The sequence below is a fragment of the Eptatretus burgeri genome, chromosome 17, assembly GCF_056783735.1.
Source record: "Eptatretus burgeri isolate ZD-2024b chromosome 17, Ebu_testis_v1, whole genome shotgun sequence".
NCBI classification, from domain to species: Eukaryota; Metazoa; Chordata; class Myxini; order Myxiniformes; family Myxinidae; genus Eptatretus; species Eptatretus burgeri.
Window position 1 is genome coordinate 23793219 of NC_140977.1, and position 23671 is coordinate 23816889.

The 23671-nt window shown below is 46.6% G+C and overlaps 1 protein-coding gene across 3 annotated transcripts in view; it reads left to right on the top strand.

Moving 5' to 3' along the window:
• Nucleotides 1–8583: 8583 nt before the first annotated feature.
• Nucleotides 8584–23671, top strand: part of LOC147009559 (lethal(3)malignant brain tumor-like protein 1) — a 65940-nt gene continuing 50852 nt past the window's right edge. The window contains exons 1-2 of one of the 3 annotated variants that reach the window (XM_085862504.1): nt 18318–18445; nt 18609–18659. In XM_085862504.1, the coding sequence (XP_085718630.1) occupies nt 18379–18445; nt 18609–18659 (118 nt within the window). In that variant the 5' untranslated portion in view covers nt 18318–18378. Of the gene's footprint in view, nt 8712–18312; nt 18446–18608; nt 18660–23671 lie in introns of those variants that run through there. The other 2 variants (XM_085862507.1, XM_085862506.1) reach the window with 2 other exon arrangements.

The window sequence follows — 23671 nt, forward strand, 5'->3', positions numbered from 1 at the left end:
ATACCATGCCCTTGGCTGGTACTGTCGAAGCGGTTTCTTTGTCTGGGTTGTTGGGTGGAATGTAAATTCGTCTCATAAAGGCTTTTGTTCTACAGTGGGCAGGGAGGTTGTTCTGACGGAGAAGAAGCATTCCTCCTTTGGCCTCTGCAGAGGCAGCTTTTCATTGGCGAGGGAACACGATCCTGGATGGGTGGTCACTTTGACAAACGATACTCAAATGGATCCTTCTTCCCAGTAAACTGGTACTCATTTTGCTGACCTCAGAAGGATGACAGGCTGAGTCAACCCAGCAGTAAAGTTGGCAAGTAGTGTAGTAGATCTTTTAACAACAGGACAGGGGCTTGAACTCAGGACCCGGAGATCTTAAGCCAGCCACCTTAACCATTGATCCAATACCAGGCTGCTTTGACAAAAGGTTCATATGAAAACATCAGCTTCTCTGCTTCGATCAATGTTCTGTTGACTTCTCCATTTAATGTGGGGTGGTTTTCCATTGTCTTCCCAGCATTCGGTCAAGGCAATAATTTGTTTGAAGTGTCAAAGATAACTTTAGTGGGGCAGATAACAGCAATTTTTGAGAGGAATCATGCAAATGATGATACAAGCATCAAATTTGGCACATTTGTTTTCCAGGGGATTCTAATCAAATCTGCCTGATTGGCCATTTGCAAAATTAAAAAAAAAAAAAGTCAAGATCACGAATCAATGTTGGATGCTGGCTGAGATTGGTGAATGTTTCAGAAACATCATCAAAGACGTTCCAAGTCTGCCATGCAGTTTTCTTCCCTTGACCGCAGACACGACGTCACATCCAGTGAACGCATGGAAGTATGGGATCCCTCTAACTTTCTCAGGCCCTTTTGCAGAAACTACTTCATGGACTGGAATCCATCGCACTTTGGCTCCTTGGCCAAAGGCAATCCACATCTTCTCAAGACCTAGTTCCTGTGAGGATGGCAGTACAGATATTGCTATGACTCGTACGTCCATTATCATTAGCCTTAATGATAATGGACTTGCTACCATCCGTCGTTGCATCCCTGGCGTGTACAAATATTCGAGTGTCAGCTTCTTCATGACAACATGGAGACACAGCATCCAGTGACTTCCTTGTGTTGCTAATGGCATCCTCTCCTTTTGTGACGATGACTGCTTGTCGTCTGTGCTTCACACATCTTTTCCGCAAGGAAGTGAAACAGCTCAGTCTTGTTGCTGTCATCTCGAAGAAAGCTTCTCCAGTTACTTGGGGTCTTACTGGTTCCTGTCACTCTTCTTCTGATTCCTTGCCCCCTTTTCGACCTTGCCTCGGACTTCAGACTTGACTTCTTGTACACATCAAACACTACGTCCACCCTCTCGTACTTGGCACCATAGGATTCCACCTTTGGGATGATGTCTTCTTTAGCATAGTCATCAAATATCTTTGAAGTGCGTGGAGGTTGGGCATTGAAAAGTGCTGAGCCATCAATGATGACTGCATCTTCCCTTGGTTCTCTGTCTGGGATGTTCACTTGCGCTTCAAGAATTTCAGCCAGCTGTGACTTTAAATTTTTTTTTTTTTTTTTTTTTTTTTTTTCAAATTTTTCAAAATTGGGATTTTCAAATGGCCAATCGGGCAGATCTGATCAGAAAGCCCTGCAGAACAGAAATGCCAAATTTGATGCTTGTATCATAATTTGCACGATTTTTCTACTATCTACTACACTACTTGCCTACTTTACGAAAATAAGAACAGCAGAGGATCTTTGACATCTTCCACAAGTGCTGGCAGACGGGTGCTGTGGCTTCACGTCCTGACGGACAGCACCTTACCCAGTATGTGATACACCACGGTGGCAAAGTATAGCCAAGTCAATATTTAAACCCAGACAAATATGTGCACCTTCCTCTAAGCTCTCCTGCCAGACTTTATTTACAACTTTGTTCCATTTTATAAGATATCTGCACAATTGTTAACACCACCAAATGTTGCATACTCGTGGTAAAGTTAACCAGACATGATGGTGTAATGGTGAGAGCGTCCACTCCAAATCTGGGAGGTCACTGGTTCAAACCCTGGCAGAATCATACCAAAGACTAAAAATGGTACGTGCTGCTTCCTTGCTTGACGCTCATCATTTAAAAAAGATAGAGCATGAACAATCCCCATCGGTTGGCATCCATGGGGAGAAGGAAATTCCTACTTAGAACACGCCCCAATGAGTGAGGTGAGAAAGGCGGTACCTGGATTGTGACATCACTGGTATCCAGAGTGCCCCAGGAAGTGATGACACTTCCCCAAAGCTCATTGGCCATGTTTGTCTCTTCAACATGTCAATCTGTGCTTTGACATTGTGTGAAAAAAAAGTTCATCAATTGCTTTTGTTTGTTGTTTTTTTGTTATTGGAGTGGGGGGGGGGGGTATTGATTCATGCACCTCTCATCGATTCATTTGTGACATGTATTCCAATATTCAAACATTATTTTATCAAGCTCTGGGATGCCCATGAAGCAATTACAAAGTTGTACAGGTGTGTGTAATTGATGTGGAAATTCCAGGTGACCAATTTTGACAGAGACAAATTAAAGGGCTTTTACCATTTCACAGATGCTCAATCACTTTATCCCCTTTCCAGTAGAATACCTCAAGCTCAAGGTAGACATCTGTTCTGTTGTCCCATGGGATTCTTCTTATACTTTATTGAAAGAAACAGAACCAGGCATTTAGTTTTTACTTGTGACCACAAGAGCTTCGTGTGATGTGGGTCGATTTTTGAAATGAGCGTCCATTGGTCGGACAGTTGCCAGACCACACCCACATTTGTCACTTGACTCCACCCACAATGGCACTCAGAGAAAATGATATGGCCACCATCTTGGTTTTCTGGTGGGCAAAAGACATCAGATCTGGAGGCCTCTGCTGACGATACACTGCCTGGGTTTGTTTTTTTTTGCGTCGCAGGTTGTGACCAGTGTGCTCATTTATCACTTGTTCTTTTGTACAAGATTGAGGGTCTTGCAAGGGAAAGTAATGATGTGCATCTTCAACTTCTTTCCCATCATCAAAATCTCCCCTGCTGCACCTCGATTGGAGAGTCATGCTTCCTTCGGCCCGACGTTCTTTCTCATGAGCCATGTCTGGCATCTTGCCGGCACTTCTCAACTCCATATGAAAGTTCTCCCTTTCTGCTTGCAAGGTGTTTGTTGCTTCCTCGTCCGATTCTGATTGCCTTTTCAAGTGCTCGTTCTCCCACCACCTTTTGCACAAGCGCTGTTTGTGTGTTTGCAGTGGCTCGATTCTGCTCGCAAGTCACTTTTAACCTGCCGGTGTTGCCAGCACGAAATCTGTAAATCAAATCGTCTTTTCAACATTTTTTTTTAGCATTTACACGAAAGAGTGGCAATTTCAGAATGGTTAACTATAATTGTTCTGTTCTTGAATGAAAATCGGACTCACAGACGTACGATAAATACGCTTGGATGGATGAGATGTCGAGTTCCTATCTTTTCCTGTTATATTGTTACAAATCTGGAAGCCATTTGCACACAAACAGACAGCAGTCCCTAAGCTTAGTTATTTCGATAAGTATGTGTTTAGTTGGAATCCCTCCTTCTGTCTAATGGGAATTTCGTGTGTGTGCTACGAGTTATTTTGTAGTTAGAATTTATACATCAACAACAACAACAACAACGGACCGTCACCTTGCTCCACCGTCGCCATTACGCACGTGGCCTTTGGTGAGAAGGTAGGCGGAGCTACAATCGCCTCAGCTCCGACTCTGCCCCAGAAAGGTGGGAGTTGTCCTGCCTACCGTGGGCCTGTCCAATGAGGGACGGCCAGCGAATCGCGCAATTGAACCGTCCAATCAGGAGGCGAGTGGTGAGGAAAGAAATCCCTCCCACTTCGAGAGTTGAGGAAGGATCGTAGCGATTTTTGAGCGGTCGGTGGTCGTGGTTCAAGCGGTCTGCGGTGGTGGTGACTGAACAGTGGTGGTCGTGGTTCAAGCGGTCTGCGGTTGTGGTGGCTTGGTCTCGTTCGTGGGCCATGGACTTCAGGTTGTGGGTTTGAGTCCCACCGTGGTGATTTGGAGTCGGTGTGACCGTACGAGGCGGGAAGGTACCCCAGCCAGGCTCTTCCGAATAAAGACCCACGGGGTCCATTTTATTGTGTGTGTGTGTGTGTGTGTGTGTGTGTGTGTGTGTGTGTGTGTGTGTGTGTGTGTGTGTGTGTGTGTGTGTGTGTGTGTGTGTGTGTGTGTGTGTGTGTGTGCGCGCGTCCTCGGGCCCTGTCTGTAAGTAGAATTGTTAAGTACCTTGTACATTGTGAATTACATTTCTTATTTGTGATAACTTTGCTTTGTGTCTCCCTTCCCGATTATTGCCTATTGTAAAATAACCCACCCCATCCCCCCTCCCCCCCGTGATAAATGTTCCAGTTCATCGTCCGTGTTTTTCCTTCATTGACCCAGCACGGTGCGTATTGAGAATTAGAGAGGCCATTTGGGCCGGTAAGTTGTCATTGGGTCCGACGGACTCTGGCAATTCCGCTCGGTTACACTGGACCGAGGTCGCGAGAGCGACCCGGTTCGTCAGAGCCTGTCGAGGGTGTGGTTTCCCTGGTAGCTAGACTGTGTGGTTATTTAGGTATCATATTGGAGATCGAGACAATACCGGGCGTAGTGGCGTGAGCCTGTAATCCGGCTATTCAGAGGCTTGGGTTGGAGAATCCCTGGAGGACGGGAGCTCTGCGCTGCGCCGTGCTTTGAGAGGGTGTAGGGAAGCCCAGAATCATGGCGAAACCCAATCCTTATCCCTGTGTCGTAAGAGACGACCAGGGTTGCATCAGGAAGGGCATCCAGCATAAAACCTGTGCCAAATCAGTATGCGGATCATAACGGATGATCCGCTGTGGCGACCCCTAACGGGAGCAGCCGAAAGAAGAAGAAGATTGGAGATCGAGACAATTAGCCCCTTTGACACGCGGTCGAAATATTGGCGTCCACGGTCCGCTAAGGGACCCGTGACCTTTGGAGTTGTCCGACAGTCACGACCTAAATTCCAGGTGTTCGGTGGGAGACAACTCCACTGCTCCACCTAGTGGTCGTTTATCGCTGCCGAACCCCGGCCCACAACAATATAGGGTTGGTTGGGTTAAGCTGGTGCTCCCCTGAGGCGGTGGCACACAACACATAGCAGTCCCGAGACGGTTCATGAGTGTACGTTTTCGAAAGCCCTTTCCTATTGTCTAATGGGTTTATGGGTCATATGTGTTGCGTGGGTTTTAGGAAGGTCTTTATTCCGATCCTTTATTTTATTTACTCATGTCGCGCGTACACACGACCTCTCCATCACTCAAGCATGCAGACCACAGCAACAGGCGCGAGCCTGGAGTTGGCTCAGTGGTTAGGGTGGCAGCTTGGGATCCTAGGGTCCTGAGTTCAAGGCCCGTCGGCCGCTGAATCAATTCACCAGGGGGTTGACTCAGCCTGTCATCCTTCCGAGGTCGGCGAAGTGAGCACCAGTTCCAGTGTGTGTACAGGTTGAGGGGCACTGCATCAGCGACACAGTCGCGCTTCAAGAAATGATAACTACCCCGGCAGCTAAGCTGCATACGACCACCACCACCACAGCAGCAACAGGCAGCTCATTAGTGTACACGTGCCATTTCCCATTATTATGTCACAATCAAACAGACCCGCACCTCAGACCTTCAGCAGACTCGGACCACAACACCTTCCGAGAAATCCCAACATCATCGGATCACACAACCCAAGCTCGCCTGCACTCACCGTTGACGTCAAAACGACCACAACCGCCTCCATCATGAACTCGCCGCATCACAACCGCTGCCGTCGCTCAACCACAATCGCCATTAAACGACCACCACCGACCCTTTGGGACCATTTGGGACGAGGGAAGCTCGGGGCATGCAATCAAGTACCGCAGGCCATGTCAACCCCACAGATCCGTCGCGGAGCGACTGAAGGCGTTTCCGGTGCCAAATCTGTGGTAAAACATTAACGCGCCAATGGGAGCGCGAGGAAACGCCCATAGCTCGCCTGTTCCGCCTCCCAAACTCCCTCGGCATCGAGCCGTCGCGATTTCAAAATGGCGTCCACTGAATACTGAAGAGATGGCACTCGTTCGTGTTGTCCGTGGTTGTTCACCAAACAAACGAGATCCACTTCACTCAATCGTCTTGATGATGTAAATTGTAGAACAAAAGTCGTGCTATGAAAGACTGACGTGTTGAGCGATTCATGAATTAAAAAAAAAAAGCGCGCGAGCTCCCGAGGCTACGTGATGACATGACGAATGGCAGAGTGAAGTGAACCTTCCAGTATCGTCGACGCCTATTGGCTCTCTGTAAAAACTCCTCTGATTGGCTGCTGGAATTCACACGTTTGCTTTCTTGCGTTGTCGCAGATTTTCCCAGCGTTGCGTGGGAAGAGAAACGTGAATAATAATTACACTGGTTTATAAAGAAATTTAGGCACGCATGAAAATAGGTGTTCTAACCCAATTTTGTGGTGCTGATTTCAGATACGAAATCCATTTTCACTCAGCACCTCTAGTTTTTGAGACGTATATTACTTTTATATAAAGTAGCTGGGTTTTTTATTTTTAGCCGCGTCTTGCGTTGCAAACGCTGGCTCAAAGAGAGCTTCTTCTTCTTCTTCTTCTTCTTCTTCTTCTTCTTCTTCTTCTTCTTCCTCTTCCTCTTCCTCTTCCTCTTCCTCTTCCTCTTCCTCTTCCTCTTCCTCTTCCTCTTCCTCTTCCTCTTCCTCTTCCTCTTCCTCTTCCTCTTCCTCTTCCTCTTCCTCTTCCTCTTCCTCTTCCTCTTCCTCTTCCTCTTCCTCTTCCTCTTCCTCTTCCTCTTCCTGTAGGACTCGGCTCTTTTATATACAGGATCTGGATCTCCTTCAATATTAAACACCTGTACACATCCTCGCATTGAGGGTGCCTTTTGAGAGCGTCTATCACGAACTTTTAAATATATTCGGACATTTGCTTTAAAGTTTCGAAAAGTTCACTTTACTATTTAAAGATTATTCCATTTAATGTGTTGTAATTTCGTAAATACACGATTTTCTCGTTATTAACAGGAGCCTCCATGACGGGTCTCGCGATTGGCTCCATCAAGGCACGTGACGAAATATCGGAAGTTGTTATTGCCTTTAGGATGCGGCTCTTGGACACATTTGTCCTTGTTATTTTATACTATAGAAGAATCATTTCATGGGAATGCTGGGGTATTTATTCCCATTGGCCACTCAGTTCATTTGAAGGAGTCATATGACAATATGGAGCTCCTTCTGGAAGCTGTCAAGTACCAGCAGCACCAGTGGAGCCTCTGTGGGGACCTCAAGCTCATTGGGCTCCTTATGGGTATGCAGGCGGGCTTCACGAAGTACAGCTGCTTTCTCTGTCTCTGGGACAGTCGGGCTGTGTCCAAGCACTACACGCAGAAGGACTGGGGGTCTAGGAGCACTTTCGTGCCTGGGGAAAACAGTGTCCAAGAAAATCCTCTGGTGGACATGAACGAGGTGCTTCTTCCCCCTCTTCATATCAAGCTTGGCCTCATGAAGAATTTTGTGAAGGCCATGGACAAGGATGGCGCTGCCTTCCAACACCTGTGCACTCTGTTCCCAGGTCTCAGTTCTGCTAAGCTCAAGGAGGGCATCTTCGTCGGACCTCAGATCAGGGAGGCGCTGAAGGATGAGGTATTCGAGGAGAAGCTCACCTTGAAGGAACTGAGAGCATGGGAAGCATTTAAGTCAGTCTGCCATGGCTTCCTTGGTAACACACGGGCACTAGATTACCAAATGCGTGTCGACAAGTTGTTGCAGGCTTATCAGGATATGAGGTGCCGAATGTCTCTCAAGATTCACTTTCTCCACTCCCACCTCAACTTCTTCCCCCATAACCTCAGAGCAGTAAGTGATGAACATGGGAAAGGTTCCACCAAGATATTACTAAGATGGAGAGCAACTACCAAGGCGAGTGGAACTCCAGCATGATGGGGGGACTTCTGCTGGATGCTCCTGCGCGACATCCCGAAGGCAAAGTACACCAGATCCTCCAAAAAAACTCACTTCTGACTGTCTGTAGTACTATGTTTTGTATATATGCTTATATCCAAGTAATAGTAATATTTAGTTCTGTAATATGCCATTTTAATATATGAAATAAACACATTATATTATAATGTATGCATTATAATAAAAAAATGGGATATGTGAAAGCAAAAAAAAGCTAGAGGCGATGGAGCAAAACTGTTTAGAAATTTGAATTCAGCTTATCTAAATTAATCAGAAACACCTATTAACATGTTTGCCTCAGAAATTTTTTTGATTTTTGTAAACCAGTGTAATGAACACTTTGCAGCCAATCATGAAGCTTGATTAATTGATTGGCTGATTGCAGCTCTGTTTCAATTTCCGTGAGTCTCCCCCAACAAATGGAGGTCTATTTTCTGGTTTCATCATTTGTTCTACAATGAAGTCTTCCTTGTGATAACCACCACGTGCGACAATTTTTCAATGCTACTTCAATACGGTGCTGCCATTTACATTTTGTATTTTCCTCTTCGCCACAAAGGTTAACGGGATTCACCAGCAGAGCATCGCGGCCAAAACCGCCACTGGGCTTCTTGATCAAGAATGAGGGATTCAGATATTCTACAGTAATCCCCATGTCCTCAGGGCGAGCAAGACTCCAAGTTTTTCCAGGTCATCAAATTTGTGTTGTAATTCACACAGATTGTCATTCATGCGCATATTGTGGAGGCTGAACAGGGCCCATGTTAACAACAGCCTCAAAGGGGGCCTGCAACACCATTGTAGCCTTGGAACACTGGGTCAAACACTTCATCATACTCTTCAAGCAGGGCATAACACTTTGATTGTTCGTCGGGAGCGAACATGTTGTCAGGGTCGAGGGTCACAGTCGTAGTGTGTCCTGAGGGTGATGTGAGTGTGCGTTTTACTTTTGGGTGAGCTGGTCTCGGTATAACCACCTGGGTGTTCTTCGTTGTACTCGGGTATGTACACAGGGCTGATTTGGCAAAAATGCTCCTGACGTTTGAGAACTCGTGGTTCGTTGGTTAAATTGGGGATCCGAACCTTCCTGCTGATGCTACGGATGATACTGGGAGGGGGCCAGAACTCACTTGGTCGCAGTGACCTTGCACTTGGGGCATCCGTGCGAGGTTCGAGTGCGAACACTGAGTCACTACTCGACATGTCATTTGGGAGGACCATTTCGATCAACTCTCCGGGCCACAGAGTAGTTGTGCGGGGTGGGGCACGTAGTTCATGAGCTCGGCGTACTACATGGTGATCAACGCTCCTTCCTTGAGACATGTACACGTACGTGGTGCCATCACCCAGGATAACTTGGTGCTTCGCAGGGATTAGATTGAGATGTCATTAGACTCCATGAAAGGCATTCCCGCCAGTACCTCCACATCAAGATTTTTGACGACCAGGCCCTCGAACTGAAATTCTCTTCCATCACATGTCAGTGCCAGTCTGGTCTCACCAACAATTTGAAGAGGGGACGATCCATCAGCCTGACGAGCGGACTGCGCACTCTTCTGAATCTTGGCTCCTAAATTTCTTGCAGTTGTCTCACGAATCAGGTTTCCCGTGGCACCGCTGTCAATGGTGACTCGGGTTGTGTGGTGACCGTGGAAGGTGTCGAGATATGGAGACTGGCGAATCTGGCTGGACATAACACGTAGGGTAGTGGCCGGTTCTGTAAAATCTGTGTTACTAACTACCGTGTCCCCATGGGCACATGTTATGCCTCCGGGCTCGTCATCTGACTCTTCAGTTATGTCAGCCACTTGGCGTGCTCTTGCAATGTAGCGACGATCTCGTTCAGGGAGGAAAGGACATTCACTGAGGAAATGACTGTAATCGGTACGACGTACTTGCTTGCAGAGGGCACAGGACTTCGTAAGGTTGCTGGAATGAGTCCCTGAAAGGACTTGACGGGGTTTTGACGATGGGAATGATGCCGGGCGGGAGGCTTGTAATCGAGACGTGACAGTACGCAATGACTTTGCATCTTCAGCAGTGTGGAGCTCATCTCATCGTGAGTCAAGCGCCTGGGATATCTCCAGCTTTATGGAGGCTAAGGTGCGGGACCTGAGCTCGGTTCCATAGCATTGTTTGACGAGTCCAGGGAGTCCACTGTGAACAAAATAAAGTCATGTGAGCACAACAAAGTTCTCCAGCGAGGGGGATAACTCCTCATCTTCAGTGATCACCTGGTTACGGTGGGAGATGCCGCCATCTCATCGAAGCAAGGTATCTTCCACAAATGCCATCAGGCGTTGGTACAAGTCTGCATGGCGCTCCTCGGGGTTATGGCGTATCGCTGCAAAGTCAATGAAGTGTGCACTCGTCGAATGGAATCCAAAATATCGAATCGACTGCCATATGAAGGCTACGGAAGTGGAGTTTCGGACTATGGTGTTGCGGGATATCACAGGGCAGTAGTTTCCAATCTGACCTAGCATAAGTTCCAGTACGGTGACTTTCTGTTGGGCAGTGTGACGCCACTCAATGGGGACGCTCTCACCATCATCCAAAAGTCCACGAAGAGGGAACGCTCTGCTCTTATTCTCCCAGGTGACACCCTTGGTGAGGAAGGGAGTAAAGTTGGGATCGAGTGATAAAATATAAAGGAAATTGTGTCTCCAACATTCAAATGAGTTTACCGTTTCACTCTTGCTGAGTGACCACTGCTTTGGTACACGGTGTGTGGTAGCCATTTTGGTGATGGGTACGTTGCACAGACGATGTTTATGACACAGCTACAGAACGAGCTGGTTGGCCGCTCACCTTCTTGTGAGGTGCGATTGGGGTTCAAAGATGGCTCTCGTAACAGTGACGTTCTGCCGATTGCAGTCTCCAGGATGAAGAGTGCGTGGAATCGTATCCCGACACTGCCACCACGCCACAAAGGTTAACGGGTTTCCCCAGCGGAGCACCATGGCCAAAACACCAATCTTGATGAGGTTGAAATCAACTTTAATATCACTCATCGCACAACGCGCCCGACTAGGCTAAAACCATGCTCACCCGGAATGGCCCCTGCACGGTAACCCCGTGCCCACACAGACATGGAGGACAGAACAACATAATTGCGCTTGGTGTGTTGTATATGATTCGCAATTCAGCATCTAAAAAGGCTGTGATGAATATCTCATTAACAATGTCCCCTCCTTGCTCCTTACACCTAATTTTATTTTTTTCCCCAAAGTGGACGTTTGCAGGGATGGGACGGGACAGGCGCCGCTTTCTAGTTTTATAGAAACCCAAACTAGCATCACCTCAACTCACCATTGTAAACCATTCACCACAACCTCCCTCGCCCAAGCCTTACTGGTTCACCTGCCCCTCCACCTCAACCAGCTCTCCTGCCCCCTTATCAGTCCTTGGAGCTCTCCTGCTCCCCCCACTTCTCCTGCCCAATTCTCAGTCCACGGAGCTCTCCTGCCCCCCCCCCCCCCGGTAGGCGAAATTATATGCTGCCTTGGTATGTTATAGTGGAGATGAATATACTGATGCAATGGCGTTTGAACAGAAATAGTGAATATTGACTGAGGGCTTGCCTTTGGGGAGGGGGAGAAGGGAAGGACAAATTCACCCATGTGAAGTGATTTTACCTGCATGTTGCCTCAGTTTTAAAAAAAGGAAATTGTAATACCCTTTGCCACCACAAGGTGACGCTACACGGTACACATTTACATAAAGAAATAATTTACGCCCCCCCACACAAATTTGTATTTCTACCCCAGGTTTAGAGTTTATAACTTAAAAGATGTGGCCATGGAGAGAGAGACAGACAGACAGACATAAAAAAAAATGTATACATTGTCGAGGCTTGTATGAGAACTAAACACACAGAGCGTACAAGGGGAGCAGGAGACAAGAGGGGCGGGAGAAGGAAGCACAAAACAGTGGAGAACAGACGTGAGGAGATCTGTGGAAGGGAGAGTGTGGTCTTGGGAGTTGCACGAATATGAATAAACGCACAATGAACCGGAACCGATGAGTTGGAACCGAGAGTGACGTGAGCGGACTGTCGAGTGAGGGCAGGAGGAGACGCCAATAAAAATGGTTGAGTTAAAGATCCTTCATGTGGGTTGTCTTTGCCACACAACATATTGGCGACGAGGATGGGATAACCTTGTCTTACACAACCTGCTGCATTCTTACCGAGTCTGGGTGAGCCTTCGAAACCTTTTACCTCATTGATGCGCATGTTCGAGAACTTCGTGCTGGCGGTGAAATGACGACGCACTTTCTGATGCGAGGAAGCGCGCATTGTTTATTCTATACCCTCAGAGTTGATGGGGACAACACGTACTCTGCTGCTGTCGGTGCATAAACAGCCTTTTTCATGCCAAAGGTAAACGTCGTTTTCGAACGATATAAGTTTCGTCAACGAGCACAGAGGTCTGGTGAATCCACTGCTCAGTTCGTTGCTGTTTTACGTGAGATTGTGGTTAATTGCGAGTGTAGTGATCTCTCTGATGAAATGATACGAGATCAGCTCGTGTACGTGAACGGTTGCTTTTGGAACCAGAGCTTACACTGCAGAAAGCCCACGTAATGGTGGGACAAATCGAATTTACAAAATGGATGTAAATACAATGCCAGTACATACCAGTGCTGGGCAATACAGACACGACCCCACCCACAGAGACACATCAAATGAACCTGCAAATCCAAATTTTTCACAAGCTCCACAGGTACGCCAAGAGAGTACTTGATATTGTTGTGGATCTGCAATGCACTTAGCCAATTACCCCCAGATGTCCTGCAAAAGATGTAAATTGCAGGCAGTGTGGCAAAAGTGGACATTTTGCTAAAGTATGTCACAGTAAAGACCACAAATACCAAGTGTAGAAAGTGACTGTGCCAGATGTGACTGTTTTAAGCATAAACACACAAACCTCTGAACAAATTAGAGGGAACCTATTTTGTGATGTTCGTCTTTGCACACCTGATGGACAGGCATTCTCAACTAAATTGCTGGTGGACACAGGTTCAAGTCATTTCCATACTTCCAGAGTCTACCTACCTGGAGCATTTCAAGAATGCACTGCTTGCAGAACCAATATTACACTTGGTGACTTACCTAAAAAAAAAACCAATCTCTGTAGTTGGTTGTCTTCAAGCACAGGTGTGACACAACCATGTTTCTATGCTTGCTGATTTTTTCATTGTGCCTCCTGGAACATCTATACTCGGCATGGACCTCTTCACTGTTCTCGGACTGAATATTGTTAATGGATGTGTGACTCCTGCATCAGTGCTAAGTACCTATATGCATCAAACATCGGTTTGGCAGACATCTAATCCTAACGTCACTGGAACTCTGGGCAATGCAAAATGATTTGTACACAGAGTGAAGACAAGGCCCAATGTGGTGCCAATCCAGCAGAAGCTTCACCGTTTACCTTTTGCTGTCCGTGATGCTGTCTCGCAAGAAGTGAATCCGCTTGAAGAAGCGGGTATCATTGAGGGAATTGATTCTTCTGAATGGGTTTCACCTATTGTCGTTACGCATAAGCAAATGGGAGGTGGACGACTGTGCGTGGATCTTCGTGAATCTAATTGGACGATTGTAATAGACAGTCATCTACTCCCACATATTGAGGAGGTATTCGCAGAACTTCGGGGAGTGAGAATGTTCTGTACTCTTGATCTTCAGAGTGCATACCATCAAGTGCCCTTGCATGAGGAAAGCAGAGACCTTACGGCTTTCATAACACACGAGGGACTTTACCATTATTGACATGTACCTTATGGTCTTGCTTCTGCTCCCAGTGCATAACAGTGAACGATGTCACAGATCTTAGCTGGCTAGGAGGGCATCCAGTGTTACCGAGATGACATAATTGTGTTTGCTTCGTCTCAAGAGAAACATGAGGAACGTCTTCAAGTTGTTTTGAATCGTACTGATCAAGCAGGCTTACACTGCATGATGACAAATGTCATTTCAGGAAGGCTGAACATTCTTTTCTGGGTCAGGTGATCTCAGAAAAGGGCATGAGCCCAAACACCGAACATGTGGTGGCAGTAACACGAGCAACACCCCAAACGGATGCATCTGCTCTTCATTCTTTTCTGCGTTTGACTTCTTGGTACTCCAAATTCATTCCAAATTATGCAATAGTCGTGGAGCCACTTTGTGCCTGACTGCGCAAGGATGTTGACTTCTCCTGGAACGAGGCTGCGCACACTCACTTTGAAAGGGTTAAAAAAATTGATTGCTAACAGCCCTGCACTTGCTTCGCTTGACCCTACTCTGACCACCATTGTGACCACAGACGCATCTGATTATGGACTTGGAGCAGTGCTCACTCAACTTCATGAGGACTCTCCAGAGGAAGCAGTAGCATTTGCCTCACAAACGCTCACAGAATGCGAACGCAAGTACTCTACAGTAGAGAAGGAAGCACTCGCCTGCGTCTGGGCAACTGAGAAATGGCGTACTTACCTGTGGGGTCAGAAATTTATCCTGCGTGCAGATCACAGTCCACTGACTGTCTTGGTCGAGCTGGAATGAGAATTGCACGTTGGTCTTCACGCTTACTGTTGTTTAACTACGAAATTGTGTGCAAATCTGGCCACCATAATGTCACTGCTGACTGTTTATCATGGTTACCACTCCCCATGACAGAGCCTTACCACGAACCGGATGTAGAAATGGTGGCTTTAGTGTCCGGTGACTGCGCTGCTGTACCTGTGGAACAATTCAAGGAAACTTGCAATACATGCCCAATTCTACAGAAGGTGCGAGGATATGTTTCCAGAAGATGGCCTTGCAATGTGGAGGGCATTGACCCAAAGGTACTTCCCTACTTTTGCATTGGGAATGAACTGGCTGTACAGGAGGATTACTTGATTCGGGGCACTCACCGTGTGATTGTGCCGACAGAAATTCAACCCAAGTTAAACCAACTTGTCCATGATACGCATCAAGGTATTGTAAGGCCTAAACAAAGGCTGCGTGACCTCCACTGGTGGCTAAGGATGGACTCTCACGCGGAAGTTCCATCAAGTCGTGCATTACTTGCCAAATGCATGATGAAACAGCTGTCACTCGGGTTCCACCTTTGCAAACAGTTCCGCTCCCTCATGCTGCTTGGAAAAGCTTGCCATCGATCTATTGGAACCACTTGATAATGGCCAAATGGACTGTCGCTATGCCGCTACCTTAATTGATTACTTCAGCAAATGGTCAGAAGTAGCTTTTACGTCCCAAGTAACATCTGCTGCAGTTATCAAGTTCCTGACAACAGTATTCAGTCATGAAGGAAATCTGCAGGAACATATCTCTGACAATGGCTCTCAGTTTGTTTCAACTGAGTTTGAAACATTCCTGCAGGAAAGAAACATCAAACACTGCCATAGTTCAATCTATTACCCACAAGCCAATGGGGAGATAGAACGCTTCAACCGTGTTTAAGGACTGTTTACATACTGCAAATCGCGAAGGGAAGCCCTGGAAATCATTCGTACCCGACTTCTTGCAAACATATCGAGCTACAAGACATGCAACGACTCATCAGACCCCTGCTGAACTTCTACATGGACGAACATTGCACACCAAGTTGCACATTGGGGACCGTCAAATCAGTGTTCCTGCTGCAAAACTCGAGGATGAGACGCTGTATTCAACAGAAAGAGAAGTCTAAACGACACACAGACAAACGTCGGGGAGCAAAACCTTCCACCTTCCAATGTGGTTCTTTCGTGCGAGTTCGGAAACCTGGACTTCACCAGAAAGGACAAAACACGTACACCCAACCCCTCAAGATCAGTGAACAGAGAGGTCCTGCCACCTTCAGACTCTCTGATGGGATAGTGTGGAATGCAATTCATCTCACACCTGCAATTGAGACCTCAAATGGACTTTATTCTGGAAGTATGACAGGTTCTGAGGACTATAGGGCACATAGCCATGTCCAACAAATGCCTCCATAAGTTTTTACCCAAGGTGTTCATCGTGGGACGAGATATCGTCGAGCCCCTGAATGGACCAAGTACTTTGTCATATGACATGTTATCTTGCATTACATGCTTAATATATTTTTCCCGTGGGGGAGGTTTTCATTACCAGTTGTTATTTTCATGAAAAAAGGAATATGTGGTATTGGGAGTTACCTCAATATTAATTAATGCATGACAATTACATGCTTACTATGTTCTTTGGGGTTTTTTTCATTGTTGGTTGTTATTTTCACAAAAAAAGGAATATGTTATATTGGGAGTTGCACGAATACTAATGATTGCATGATGAACCGGAACTGACGAGGCGGAACCGAGAGTGACATGAGCGGGCTGTCGATTGTGTGGAGCAGGAGATGCCATGAAATACGTTTGAGCTAAAGATCCTTCATGTGGGCTGTCTTTGCGACACAACAGAGAGGGATGGGGTGGGCACACAAGGTGAACAACATGGAGACTACAGGGACTTTCAGGAAGGAAAGCAGGGTATTTGAAGGAGGTGGGTTTGGGGTGGATTAGCGGGGGTATAAAAGATCTTGGTTTTGGATGGGGGAAGACAAGAGATGGTGGCGTACGGCTGTTTTGAAGAACTGGAGGGAAGAGTGCGATTGAAGAGAGTGCGGGGGTTTGTTTCAAAGGTGGGGAAAAAGAGGAATGAAAGAGTGAAGGTGAGCAGTGATTCTTGATTTTGGTAGTTTTACCAGAAGGGGGTTGTTGGTGGACCTTGAGCACCCTGCGGAAATATGGGGGGCGGGGGGACATATCTCAGCCAGAGCAAGGGAAGGCGAGGCCGCAGAGGAGATGGTAGAAGACAGAAAGACCACCGACCTGCCTGCGGTGAGAGAGTGAGAGACCCAAAGACTCAGCCTCATCGGGGGAGATGCCAATGATCCGAAATGCCTTGGTTTCCACAGCGTGTAGCTGAGAAAGGTGGGAGGCAGGAGTACCAGCCCAGAGGGGAGAGCAGTACCCCATCAGGCTGTGGATGAAAGCTTTGTATGTGGTCAGGAGCTCAGGTGTAACAAGGAAGGACTTTGCACGACGGAGGATGCCCAGTCGGCAACTGGCTTTGGAGGCCAGATTGGAAATGTGGCTTTCCCAGGAAAGGTCATGGCAGATGGTGAGACCCAGGAGCTTGAATGAAAAGACTTCTTCAAGAGGATTGTTGAGAAAGTAGGTGGGAGGGGGGGGCGGGGGGTTCCAGACGGTCCTTTCGGAGAGACATAGTGAGAATGAGATTTGTCAGGATTGAAAGACATGTTACACATGTTGGACGAGTTTGTGATTTTATCCAGATATGCAGAGAGCGAAGAAGTTGCTGTTTGCCAATGCGAGGGATGACAGATGGTACGACAGAGGGTGGAGTCATCAGCAAAGAGATATAGAGGATTTTCCAGAGAGTCAGAAAGATCATTGATGAAAACCACAAAAAGAACAGGGCCCAGATGCTACCTTGAGGAACTCCAGCCTGGACAGGAAGAGGGGATGATAGAACTCCATTTAGGGCCACACTTTGACTGCGATAGGAGAGGAAGTCTGTGAGCCATGAGTGGAGATGGCCGTGGATACCAAAGGAAGAGAGGTTGGTGAGCAGGGCAGGGTGTCAGACTGTGTCAAAAGCACGTGATATGTCTCGAGATATGGCTCTGATTTCATGTCTGGCATTGAATTCCTCCATCCATTGTTGAGAGAGCAGAAGCAGAATATCCAGGGTAGAGTGACCTGGTCTGAAACGAAATTGATGATGGGAAATCAAGCCATTGGAGAAGAGGAAGGATTTAATGTCTGAAGCGATGATGGATTCCATGACCTTGCTGATGATTGGGAGAAGGCTGGTTGGTCAAAAGGACATTCTTCATCAGACAAAGAGAGTTTTGCCTGTTATAGGTATAGATATTGGGAAAATTAATGTTTGTGTTGAATAAAAATTTTTTAAAAATTGAGTCACTGCAGGTACACAGGTAGGCAGGTTAGGCGTGAAAACATAACGTCCATCCACTTTCAATGGCTGAGGTAATAATTCGATTTGATTCCCAAATAACGAACCATTGTTTCGTAGTCCATTGTTTCGTCGTCCATTGTTTCGTCGGTGCGGACGGAATAATTAAGCAAAACTGTGTGAAAGCTGCGGAACGACGGAGCGGAATGAAAATATATTTATTTCGGGAGAGATTAGAAAGAATAAGGGAGGGAAAGAATAATACGAAGGATTATAGTAATGAAGAAGAAGAAGAAGAAAAAAAGAAAAAGAAGAAGAAGAAGTGCCGACCAAGGATGAGGGGAGGGGCGACCAAGGATGAGGGGAGGGGCGACCAAGGATGAGGGGAGGGGCGACCAAGGATGAGGGGAGGGGCGACCAAGGATGAGGGGAGGGGCGACCGCCCCGCTGACCCACCACACGCCTACTGATTCCAGCTCTCGTCGTGCAGGTTCAGCGCGCGCGCTTTTCTCTCACAGATTAAATTGGTGTTAATTATTTAATCCTGTGCTTGCCTGTGTCCCTTTGTCTTCCCTTCTCGTGTGTTTTCATTGAATTTTAAAACGTTCATTTCGGGGTTTTTAATTTTTTTTCCTCTCATTTTGAAATGACAGGCGCGAACGTGAGACAAAGACCTGTCGCATTAAAAGGCGAAAAGGACCAAGGTGACGCAGCCGTCGTGGAATAGACGTTTCCCATGTACATTGTAATGTTATCCCTTCGAATGAATCGCTTGAATTAATACAAGATATTATGATGTAAACCATCGACGATAATTATATAATCCGAAATTATGTCGTTACGTCATAGGTCGTACATTTGGATAATATATTGTTGTTTTATTACGTACGCATTGGGGAGAAAAATTGGACGTTTGAAATTTAGAAAAGGAATGAATGGGATCGGATCATACAAAATAGTGGGAAGAGGAGGAGTAGGTTGGGAGGATGTGGAAGTGAGGGGTAGAGGGGGCGGGGCGTACACACATACGTCACATACTCGGGGTGGGGCCAGAAAAAGTGACATCGTGACGTACGTGAGACGTAATATTGTTGTGGGGCCGGGACTCGGTGGGGAGCACGACCGCTAGGGGGAGCAGTAGAGTCGGCTCCACCGAACACACCAGAATTTAGGTCGTGACCCTCAGATAAGTCCGAAGGTATGGGTCCCTTACAGGACCATGAATCGCCAATAATTCGACCGCGTGGAGTAGGGTTAATTGCCAACTTCAAAATACCTAAGTACCCACGCGGCAAAGCTTACCGGGGAATTCACACCCTCGGCAGGCCTCGAGCAGAACGAGCCGTTACCGTGCGTAACCCGAGCGGATGCTTACCGAGGCCCGTCGGTCGAAATGTACAACTATGGCAACGGCCTTCCTAATCCCCAATACGCACTGTGGCAAACCAATGGCAGAAATGACAAAGAACGAGCTGGTACATTCAACAAGAGGGGAATTTATTCACAACAATAATTGGGGAGGGGAACACAGAGCAGAGTTATCACGAATATGCAGTCAATGCACAAGGGCAAAAGAAAGCACTTGCACGATTCTACTTGACAAGACAGGCCCACACACAGACACGCACACCCCAAAAAGAAATGGACCCACCGGGTCTCTATTCAGCTCTCCAGCCGAGGAGGATAGTTCAGCTGGGAGTCAAAATGGCTGGCTACCTGGCCGCGAGCGCGCGGCTGGTCGATCGCACTTTCGGAGCTCAGGTCGTCGAAGGGCCTGTGAGCTCCTTTGCGAACCACATGGAGGGACCCGAACCCACATGGTAATCTTCGCGCCGAGGAGAAGACCAGGGGCGAAGACCAGCGACCACCAAGGAGCGCCCAGCAGGCCAGAACACCAGGGAGCGGGTGGTCGACCAACAACACGACCACCACCTCAGGAACCACGAACTCCGACACTTCAACCAACCACGAGCACCACCAAAAACGAGCCCCGACACCAGCTCCGACACTTTTTCTCTCATCCGATCGTGCCGACAATTATCCCCTCTTTCTCCAGAGGGGAGGAGCCACCTCCTCCGACCCGCTCTCCCTCACTGGACAGTTTTGGCGCGCAGATCTGCTCGTCGCCTCTGTGACTGGCCAAAAGGGGCGCCAAGTCCATTGATTGGTCCGGGAGGCGTGGTGACATCACGCGGACCGCCCCTCACAACAGTGAAGGAGTCCCATTGGCCGAACGACGGCAAACTCGCTCGCATCTCTCTGATTGGTCGAGAGCCGCCGCAAGGTCCCTCCTTGAACTCCGCCCACCACTGCGTTATGACGTCAGGATGGAACGAGGTGAAGGTGTGTTGTTGTTGTAGATATAAGAAAAATCCAAACTAGAAAATAACTTCGCAGCGCACGTACAATTAATCACCCATTAAACAAAGGGACGGAACTCTGACTAGAAACACATACCAATATAACTGCTCTATAGGACCTGAATGTTGTGTGCTCATGTTTTCCAGATTCGCACCAATATATCTCAGAAGCCAAACATCGAGGTACAACTCGTAATCATGCACAAAAGGACGTTCTCCATCAGACAAACCTTTTGTCGATCAATTAAATCTTAAACTGTTCAAGTGGCATCAGGGGTGTTGAGGGGAAGCCATTTTGGACCAGGACAAGGACTCCATGTTGTGTTTGGAGCAGTCAATTGACACGTGCTTCCTCCACATTGTTCCTGTAGAGCTGTTTGAGGATTATCTCATGTCGGTATATATTTCTACACTATACATGATGATAACTAAAACTTTGGAAACCGATGAATATTACACGAAGTAAAACGAGCGGCCCTTTTGTTTCACACGATGATATATCGGTTTTCCTTTCGACCGTTTCACATGAAATGGCTTTGGGGGAAACCTACGAGTGAGGTATTGTGTAATTCGATGAAAAAGGATAAATTAATATTGGTAAAGAGAGATGAGGGCGAATTGGTTTAAAAATGGTGAGAAAGGGAAGGAGTGGAGGAGGATACACCTGTCTATTATTATTCGGCGTGGACTGGTTTTGCCGGAGGGGACTGTTATAGGTTTCCTCGCCGTCTGTCCGTCTAACCTGTGGTTTTCAGACTTCTTTCCCATACCCTAGAACATATTCAACTGAAACTTGGTACATGGCTTTATTATGATAAGTTACAGAACAAGTTCGAGTTTCAGGGTGTTTCGTTAATTTTTCACGGAGTTGTGTCCTTTTTGGACTGAGAAACTATCACGTATTATACATGGGTCAGTGTTCAGCTGCCTTCCCTCCACCCCACTGCTCGACACCCATTGGCTGGACAGCTGGCCTGATTCCACCCCAATAAAATAATGTGCCGCCAGTACATGAAGCAGCACAGATTAGCAGTCCTCATGCCTTCGGCCTGGGTGTCAGTCAATGGCCCAGTGTAATTGGAATGATCCAAGGTATATAATCACGATGTATCATATATGCACATAAGCCGTACACATGTTTTACTTCATGTATGTACATCAGGTTATTTTTTTAATGTGAAATAGGCAAAGCCGAGAAACAAATGAAACATGGTCGGTTAGAGAGTTTCTTCTTCTTCATTTTGGTTCTGGTATCGGCTCAAGCGTGCGTTAAATGCAAACAATTTTTTTTTTAATCTCTCAAACATTCATTGGGACCAGTAAGGGACATGTATTGCAAAGCAATTTTCGCTCTTATTATTATTATTATTATTATTATTATTATTCTGATGAAAATTATGACGTAATAATTTGACATTCTTGCATTCAGAATTGTAAAATGACCTTTACCCTTTGTTTGTATACAAAATCGAGGATGATGGAAGAGTCAGTTTACATGATAGTTGAATGCAATACCAGACTTTCAAAATGATGTCTGAATTGTTGCATTGTGTGTGTGTGTGTGTGTGTGTGTGTGTGTGTGTGTGTGTGTGTGTGTGTGTGTGTGTGTGTGTGTGCATGCGTGCGTGTGTGTGCGCGCGCGCGTGTTATTTTTTACTGTGGCTCGGATCGACTCGCAGGGCACTTTTAACCGGCCTGCTAATGTAAAATTTGTCATCCAAATCGTCTTTTAAACATCATTTTCAGCAATTAAACGAATGATTGGCAATTTAAAAGTGGTTCATAATGACTCATGGAAATAATTATGAATACATGAACTATCCGTGGATGAGCGGGGTCTAGTTCCCACCATTTCCTGTTAATACAACTGGGTGGGGGCATTGAATAGCATGCATGCGTGCACACACACATACCACACTTTTACATGAATTACCAGGACATTTGTAGACAATGGACAAATACATGTGTTAAATGAGGATTTGTACCCGAGTTTCCTGTATGATGAGCCAGAGGTTCAGATAAGAACCCAATTACATACCTAATGCACGTTCACAAAATTTTGAAGTGATTTTGTGGCCACAGCTAGCATGACATCATATGTGTTTTTAGACCTTGACTGAGTCTTTACAATTAATTCATTGATCTACTGCTATTGTGGGGTCGGCCGTGGAAGCTTTTTAGCCGGTGTGTTTCACGAACCAGCTGGACAGTCTTGACCGGAATTTGCACTTTGTTCAGGTTGCTGTGGATAACTCGCCTATTCTTCGGAAAAGACACCGTGAGATCTTTAACACCCCCAACTAATACTAGCAGACAGGAAGGGACGGCGTACTTTGTGATGCAACACCTGGTCTGGGATGCACCAATCCGACAGTTGAAAGTTGTTTATAGTACCAATCTGACAGTTTATAAGCACCAATGCACTGCTTCTGCACCATCCTGTCAGACATTCTTTTTTTTCAGTGTGTTCTAAATTTGCCTCTAATAATTATTTATTAATGATGTAAATTTGCCTCCAATAATTAATTATTGCTATGATCAAAATTTGAAATTGACCAATGAAGAAGAGTTGCAGTACACTTCAGCCTTTCATGGTAAACCTATTGTCTTTCATGTTGTTAACAGTATGGCAAAGCTCTCATTATGACTAGATGATGGACAAAACCATATCGAGCATGATTGCAAGCTTCGTCTTGTTTTAATTCATTAAATAAAATTTCTCGACAAGAGCGAGGCTCATGGAAGAGCAAGGTGATGTTGACAATTGGGTAGCGAGGCAACCATTGGTCGCAACTGGCAAGGGGATAAACTAACAGGTGAGAGAGAGAGAGAGAGAGAGAGAGAGAGAGAGAGAGAGAGAGAGAGAGAGAGAGAGAGAGAGAGAGAGAGAGAGAGAGAGAGAGAGAGAGAGAGAGAGAGAGAGAGAGAGAGAGAGAGAGAGAGAGAGAGAGAGAGAGAGAGAGAGAGAGAGAGAGAGAGAGAGAGAGAGAGAGAGAGAGAGAGAGAGAGAGAGAGAGAGAGAGAGAGAGAGAGAGAGAGAGAGAGAGAGAGAGAGAGAGAGAGAGAGAGAGAGAGAGACACTGAAATCAGCAAGTAAGAGGGCTGAGTGAGTAAGGAAGGGTTAATGGGGGTAATAAAGATCATGGGTAATGGTAATAAAGATCATGACATCACATGGTGGTGGCTTGCCTGCTTGGGAAAGCCTTTCCATAGATAAGAGAAGCGAAGGATAAAGGAGTTGAGATGTCGAGTCAGCCTGGATTGTGGAAGTTTAATCAGGAGGGGGTGACTGGAGGAACACCTGCATCCTGGAGTAGATTGGGAGGGTTGGAGGATGGAGAGCAATATCGGAGAAG